The 8,566-nt window shown below is 38.3% G+C and overlaps 1 protein-coding gene across 2 annotated transcripts in view; it reads right to left on the bottom strand.

Annotated features, from left to right (window-relative positions):
- Window positions 1–1,602: 1,602 nt before the first annotated feature.
- Window positions 1,603–8,566, bottom strand: part of ACSS2 (acyl-CoA synthetase short chain family member 2) — a 69,367-nt gene continuing 62,403 nt past the window's right edge. For both annotated transcript variants that reach the window (XM_088153563.1, XM_088153562.1), the window contains 3 exons: window positions 7,855–8,031; window positions 5,253–5,327; window positions 1,603–3,532 (listed from right to left, as the gene is read on the bottom strand). In XM_088153563.1, the coding sequence (XP_088009689.1) occupies window positions 3,405–3,532; window positions 5,253–5,327; window positions 7,855–8,031 (380 nt within the window). In that variant the 3' untranslated portion in view covers window positions 1,603–3,404. The remainder of the gene's footprint in view (window positions 3,533–5,252; window positions 5,328–7,854; window positions 8,032–8,566) is intronic.

Below are 8,566 nucleotides of genomic sequence, written 5' to 3'. Positions count from 1 at the left end.
AAGACTGGTCAGTTCTGACTATCTGGTCAGTTCTGACTATCTCATGTCAGTGAGTTACTGATAGGTGATTACAGAAAAGTACTTCACCACTTTTTGAAAAAGATAGCAAATGTGTGTAGTAAGTTCAGAAGCCTGATGTACTGATATATGAAGAACAGATGTGTTAATATGGCTGTTTGGTTTTTTTAAACTCAGATTCTTAAATCTCCAGATACTATGAAACAATGGAATTTGTCGCGCTGCAGAAAACAATTAGAATATCCTTTTGAAATATCACTGACAGTATACTGTTCTTTCAGCCTTCCACACCATGTCACTTTGCTTTAAAAAGATGGCATCTATACATTTTGGATGGCTTTAAGATGTCTTTTTCCTTCAGCAGCACTATCTCACTTCATGCATGGATTTCTTGACCACAGCCTTATTCACTACATTTTAGAGGACAGGCTTAGAGAATTAATGGAGCTATATGAGAACACAGTATTAAGAATCGGTAGAACAATTTTCTAAATAAAATACTTGATATCAGTTGGAAAATATTCTGGAAAATAATTGGTAACAATTATGTCCCCCCACCCCAGCTTTTCCTCCTAGTGTTCTAGCATAGGGCCAGTGGGGTTTTTTGGTGGGGGGGGGAGCCATGTGGTGACACATTTACCAATTACAAAGTATTGTATTTGTAAAGTTGGATATATTTTATGATATAACATTTGGTGAATGTTAAATCCTGCATTTTTAACAAGCCAACAGAATCCATTTAATGTCATCAGCGTATTTGTGAGATAACAGTTTGGTATGAATATATAGCCACATATGGCCTTACTGAATATAAACTGTAGATTTATATAGCCACAGTTTGATCATAACAATGAAAAAGGATAAGGGAACCACAAATTTGAAGCTTTTGAGTAGACAAATTCATAATCCACCAGCGCAGCTCTTCCATAACGCAGAATAAATGTTACTGAGCTTTCCTCTGTGCTTGCTTTAGCTTTGTTATGTAAACTAGATTCTACTGCAAGCTGGTAGACCATTTTCACTAGGCTTGAAGCAAATTAAATCCATGGATTACATTTTATTACATTCTTCTGTCTACCTTTGTTGATAAAAGTTTATGCAGCCAACTAATAATTGACCTTACATCAGGGATGTGCATTGCTTTGGATTTAAAGGCAAAAGGTGCTCTGGAGCACTGAGAGACATTTATACGACATAGGCCTGCAAGCTGCCACCTCTTCCCCGGATTCTGTGGTTGCTCTCTGCAGCTGCAGCACACTCCTAGGAAAAGATGCGTGTGGTTTAGGAAGATGCAGCCAGGTACTGGGTACATGCTCCAAATCACCTTTTTGCCTTTGAATCCAAAGCAATGCCCAGCCCTAATAACCAGTCCTAAATTTGAGTAAAGAGTTTACTAGAAACTTACTTTACAGAACTAGTTATGTTGGGACATCCCTACTAGATTCTTTAGCTATTAGGTTTACTAATTTACAGACAAACACAGACAGGAGGAACAGTGCTAGAAATTGTAAGCCAAAGAGGCTAGAATCCTGGTTTATCTTTCAAAACATAAGCCAGGCAAGGAACATAAAACACCCACTACTATTTCTCTGTTACAGGTTTTATTTCTTTAATTTATTCCAATTAAAACAATTTTTCTCATTTCCCAGCCATATTTATGTCATTCTGTGATCAAAAATAAGAGGAATTTGTATTAACAGCATTTAGTATGCCACTGGCCTACTATCAGTGCTGTAAGAACATAGTTCTATATGCATATCAATGTTGCAGATCACACACAAGTACATTTAGACTACCACCAGCAGATAAAAAAAATGAGAAATACAGCTGTGAGCAAAGATGAAGCAATGGTCATAATAATCAAATACAGAGTTTGAGGGGCATACGGTTTTAAGCAGTTCTATGGATAACACAGACATCTCAGGGATGCAACAATATGGTTATCACAGGCAAAAAAAAAAGTGTTTAAGATAGTAAATAGTAGCAATTTCTAATACAAAGACGTTCCCAGGTGAATAGCACTAAGTGCTGAAATATCTTGGCAAATTTGAAACAAGCATGTTCCCATCATATACATTTATTAATCTGTAAGGATTAAGGGTTCATGTTTTCTTCACCTATCAGATCTCAAACTTATATTTGATTTTGTCTTTGCTCTTTCAATGGGAACCACCCTAATTTCAAGAAGAAGCAAGATTAGTGAACTATGGATAAAATCTAACTGAAAAAAAAAAGATATCTCTGCTTAGTTTGGTGGCGATACACTCACTTTTTTTTCTTTCACAAGAGCAGCAGCTTGACTTTGGTCACACACATGATTTACACAATGATCACATGGAGAAAGCAGGATCAATTTGACTAAATTTAAGCATATCTGGAAGACATTTCCTCAGTATAACCACCAAATGCATCCCAGTAGTCCAGAATCTTTGACTGAATATATATATTTATTTCCTTTATGTGATTATAGAACACAAGCTGGTCACACAAACAATTACTTCCTTTCGTATCTATAACTTCTTCTCTTCCATTAATGAAAATAATAGATAGAGCTCCCTGCCCAGATTCAACTGGCATTGACATTGCACCAAATATTTCTAGCAAAAAAAAAAAAAAAAGCGCGCCTCCCTCCATGGAATACCCAGGCACTGAGCACAACTTTTCATGACTAGAACAATTGAATTTACATCCAACGTGGAACAATATACTGCAAAAATTCAAACGTGTGCATGCAAGCACACAAGCATTATTGAAAATTAAAATATGTAGATAAGTGTTACTCCTTTGGGGGATGAAAAAATATTATAATAATCCTTTCCAGCCTATATTTCAATAGAGATAACACTGGAAAAATAACTTTACACAGCTTCATAGCTGACAGTTTTCTTTAAAATGTTTCTTTCCTATGCCATGCAGCTGGAGTATTCAGGATATTTTTTTTTAAAAAAAGAATGCTTAATTGTTAAAATATGTATTTTAATAATACTACCTCAACATGAGGATTACTGCTTAGTCTATTAGTTCTCAAGCCTTTTGAAGGCTCATAACTACAGCTCAGGAGTTCTTCACATCAGTATCTGCATATTCTAAGCCCAACCAATTACAGCATGTTAAGTGTAAAAATAAAAATAATTGAAATATTGTATGAATGAGGCTGAAATTTCAGATATGCAGTATTGGACTATAAAATAACACGCACAGTGCTCCAGAGGCACAAAGCTAGATTCACAACACAAAAGGACTGGATCTTGGAGCACCAGTTTTTCTTCTCTTCAGGATTTTACATTCAGATTAGCACATAGTTTGCCATCTCAAGTCACTGTCTCTTAGGGGGCCATATTCTCATCAAATTCATGCACTTCTGCTGTTTTTACAGGATAGCTCTGCTACATTATTGTTTCACACCTGTTACTGAAAAGATGGTTTATAACTGTTGGATCTGCCACCGTTGAGGTATCTCCCAGTTCCTGGTCATTTTTCGCAATCTTCCTTAATACCCGCCGCATAATTTTACCTACAAAGAAAGTATGGTATTAAAGTTGACTTTGATTATGAGAAAGAAATTAGTGAAGAATGGATTAGTTATTAATCCTGTGCAGATGATAACTAATGTGGCCCTTTGAATCTGCTATGCAAAGCAGCTGAAGTCAAATGATTCGCGAAGCAGTAAGATTTATGCGGCTGTCTAAAATGTAAGATCCTGGACAATTAGGAGCCATTCACAAATCAAATCTGACACATAATGGATATACCCTGGGATTCTGGATCCTAAAATAATGAGATCTAAGCTGAGATACCAACATTTGAATTTTTTCTGGCCTTGCTGTTCTACAGATACAATATGGTTTGTCAAGAGAATAATCAGTGATTTAAAAGGATGTTCTCTAGCCAAAGCAAGTTCAGCCTTGTCCTGTAATAGATTTACACACAGCTTGTAATATATAAGGATGTTTACTTCAGTAAATGTCATATATTTTTTAAAAAACCCTTCTCACGCCTATGGATGTTATGTGTCTTCCTTAATCTCAGGTCCTTTACCAGAAGCCCAGGAATTTGAGGGTTCTGCGCAGTATCTTAGCTGTTCTAGCACTGCACTCTTCTGGACAGAGAGCTCTGATGTTGTTTCTGGGATCTGTTGGAGCCACTGTCCCAGCTTAAGAGTCATAGCCCCGAGTGCTCCTACCACCACTGGGACCACTTTGGCCTTTACTTTCCACATCCTTTCTAGTTCTTCCTTCAGGCCTTGGTACTTCTCCAGCTTCTCATACTCCTTCCTGATGTTGCTGTCACTTGGCATTGCTGCATCTGTCACCTCTGCTGCCTTCTGGTCCTTGTCTACTACTACAATGTCTGATTGGCCAGTACCTGCCTATCCATCTGGATCTGGAATTCCCACAGGATCTTAGCCCTGTTATTCTCTACGAGAATCTCCCATCTGGACTTGGGAGGGTCTAGCCCATACACTGTGCAGATGTTCCTATACACAATGCCAGCTACTTGGTTGTGCTGTTCAGTGTGTGCTGTTCGTGCCTGCATCTTACACCCTGCCACTATGTGTTGGACTGTTTCTGAGACCTCTCTGCACATTCTGTACCTTGGGTCTTATCTAGTGTGGTAGACCCCTGCTTCTATGGATCTGGTGCTTAGTGCCTGTTCTTGTGCTATGTTCTCATTCTATGATCAGTGCCTCAGTGCTGTCTTTTAATTCAGTCCTTTCCAGCCACTGGTAGGATTTTCAATAGCAGCTGGACAACTTAGTGGTTAGAGTGCTGCCCTTCTGATGCAGGAGACCAGGATTTGAATCCCAGCTGGTACCTACCTTATCAGTAGGGTTCCTTGGACAAAGACCCCCAACACTTGCCTACCTTGGATATGAGAGTGACATGAACTAAGAGAGTCATGCCAGCTCGGACATCGCCCAGATTAACAAGGTCCATGCCAGATGTTGGAGAACCAAGACAATCTGACGATAAGTGGAACAAACATACATGGACAAGACAAGAGAATCTGGGATGATGGATGGGTGTGTGTGTGTGTGTAATGATTTGTCTAATTTACAAGCTGTAAACCAACTTACAGATTAGTTGCCCAGTAATTCCTAAAGACTCTTAAATTCTCACACTCTGATTCTTAAAACACAAAAAGAAATAATAGCATTTAGTAGTTAGCAAGAACCTGCAATGTAAGGTATGGTGGTATTCATTCCACTAACAGACATCAAAACCAAATCATACCTGAGCGGGTTTTGGGCAGGCCAGGAGCATTCTGAATATAATCTGGAGTTGCAATAGGACCAATCTTTTCTCTGACTGCAAATAAGAAAATGACCATTTTAGTTCTTATGAACAAAAAAAAGTCATGTTACAGAAGAGTCATTTAAGCTTGTCTATGATGGCTGATAATTGGGGCCTTGCATCTATTTAGATATGTTCGACCTCAGAACTGCAATCCACCACCAGAGGATAATAAATATGAGTAGTTTTTATATATGAAATATGAAACGATAACATATGAAATTACCATATACTATCTCACTGGTAATTCTTAAGTAGCCAGAACAACCCCACTCACACACAAGAGGAAGGTTTAAGAAGTTTTTTTGAGAAACCCCAAGCAGCTAAAGAAAACAGTACCCAAATAAAACAAAATTTAAGGTGATAGGCACAAAAATGCACTAACTGTTGAAGGAGGAAACGAAACTTAAAGGTGGGGATGGGGGAATGAAATAGACTACAGTCTGGCAGACTTCAACCTAAAACAGAATAATTCCACAGTGCTACTTTTCCTCACAAGACCTGTTTATACACATACAGAAGGGATGCCGGGGGGGCGGGGGGGTAAAAACATATTTAAAAGTCATAATGCAACTCTCCCTTTAAGTGTTTCCACTTCAACCTTGTCACTAAGAATCTTCATTTACAGTTTCTATTTTCAGTTAACAACAGTTCACTTTTTAACAGCATATGTCATTGTTTTATTTCATCCAAATATGTTTTTTTTTTCACCCAGCATTTATTGAAGTCTGCTTTCAGGAAACTCCTTGCATATAAATGTAACAGTAACATTTGGATTGTATAGATTGCTTTTCAGTGGACTTGGGTTTGTGGTCCGCCGTTGCTTTTTCTGTTGATGAGGATGTCGCAAAAGGTAGTTTGCGGTTTCCTTTTGTGAATTTGATTCCAACACCCCCACCCGCAACCAGCCATCCCATCACACAGCTCTCAACATCACCAATCACACAGGAAGCCACCAATGCAATGAACCACCACCTTATCATCCAAGTAAATAATCAACAAGGAGCTATCAATCATCTGCAAAACAACATCTGTCTAGATCAACCCATGCAAGCATTCAGAAAATAGGCAAGGCTGAAGGACATTCAACCCATGCCAGTCACAAATCTCACTTCTCCAGAACTCCATACTCAAGTTGTCTAGTAGTGTAATTACATGTCTACAACCCCAAAACCAAGTTCAGAGAACTCCAACAAGTCAACATGCCACCTCTGAGCTACACACATCTGTTTCCGTCACAAATATAATGATGTATGTTATGGAATCCCTATGTGCTATATAGAAAGGGGGGGCGGGGTACATCCAGAAGTTCCCTTGGAGCCCTGAACTAACAGAATGGATATTCCCGCTCTCACAAGCTCCTACAGCTATAAATGCAAGGTTAAAAGTCAAAATAGAGGACATATTGTATTTCCTAGGAAGAACTTTCTCAATCAAATGCTTTCAAAGAACATAAGGATTTCTCAGAATTCATTTCTAACTGTAAAGGGACAACTCAGTAATTACTAATCCCCAAAACACTGTTTTAAGAAAAAATGCTAGCAATTATTTCTTTTTGCATATTAAGAAATAACAGAATTATGTAAAAGACCTCAGCCAGATAAATACAAAGCATGCCAATTCATTCTTTACTTGCTGACAGTTGGACAGTTACTATATACACATCATTTTTGCAATACTCCCACCATGTTCATGAGCATGCAGGGTGCTCTTAAGTACTGAAAGTGGATACCAGCTGGCAGCAAGGACATACGAAAAGCAGCGAGGCAAGAAGAACGAATTTAACTCTGACAGAACCAACAGGTTTCCTTTTGATCTGAAAACCACCCTTTCATCCTGCCTGAGGAGCAAGGCATTTCATTAATGGTGGATTTATCCCAGGAAAGTCACAACAAAGCTCATGGGGCAGAGCCCATTACAGGACTTCCCTTTCGCTATGCATGCTGATGCTCTATCAGCTCCACTAATGAGGAGGACATTTGGTTCCACAGAACAGACTGAGGTTGCATAGTTTACATACCAAAGGCCCCATGTGGCATACCTGCCATCTCCTTCTAAAAAATTGATACAGTTTTTTCAAGCCTGGCATCCTCCAGAATTCTGGCAAATCCCAAAATTTGGCCATGTTGGCTGGGAAGCTGTAGCCCTGACATCTGGAAGTGCCAGATTTGGGACAATTAAATTTAACTAATAAAGAAAAAGATCCCTGTTAAAGGCTCAAGAGAAACACTGCTCATCTAACTAGATTACACTCAGATTTGAACACAGAGATGGGCAAACCATGGTCCTTTAGGTAGAATATAAATTCCAGCTTCCCCCATTATTGACTCCATTCTGACTGGGACTGCTCTAATTCACAAATTAACAAACTCAGAGTTGTGCAAGATCTGGAGGACCACAGATTGCTCACACCTGCTTCCTACATTTCTACATTCAGGATCCTCCTGTCCTGATTCCCACAGTCTAATAGTCTTTTATAAGCCTTATCTGGTTCAATGTTGCATTTTCAATGTGCCTCTCTGACTTCAGCCAACACAATTACCTTGTTTCTTCAGTTCATCAATCAGCTTGTTTGTGAAATCATGTCCATCCTTCAGAGTCACAAAACAGTAGAGGCATTCTCCCTTCACAGGGTGTGGGTGGCTGACTACAGCTGCCTCTGAGATGGCAGCATGTTCCACAAGTGCTGATTCGACCTCCGCTGTGCTCAGTAAATGCCCTGCAAGCAAAAAGAAAACAGGACTTTTCTAAAATTGGTCTTGTCCCATTATTTTTATATAAAAGCAGGATATTATTGAGTCAAGCTATGGATCAGAAAGTGAAGCATAATCTGGCCATATGTTTTTTACTAATTCCTTTGCTTTCATTTGTGTATTCTTAGGAAACAATCATATTGCAAAAGTTGAAAAATAAAATTTGGCATCACAAAATTATAAGAGAAAAGAGTTTAGAAAAGCCCATTTTATAGAGAATGCAAAATTATAGCTGTACCCAATAAAAATTAGCAAGGCATGGTTTCCTAGGACTTTATTTTTTAAATATATAACATTAATTGTATAATTATAATACATTATGATATGCCAGCCTTCTTCACATTTATGCGTATGAGGTACAAATAAGGGGTAACCCTTGAACTCCTTAGAGGAAAGTTAGGATATAAATATAAAAAATAAATTATACAAAAATAATACTACAGTCAACAATATACAGGTATATATTGTAGATATGTAGGTAAAAAACTACTGTACTCTCAT

This window comes from Python bivittatus, unplaced genomic scaffold (assembly GCF_059951505.1).
Source record: "Python bivittatus isolate LINGU-HERP-01145 unplaced genomic scaffold, Pbiv_v1 ctg000700_np1212, whole genome shotgun sequence".
Classification (NCBI taxonomy): Eukaryota; Metazoa; Chordata; class Lepidosauria; order Squamata; family Pythonidae; genus Python; species Python bivittatus.
The sequence above is the reverse complement of the archived record's forward strand: the minus strand, read 5'-3'. Positions and strand labels throughout refer to the sequence as shown.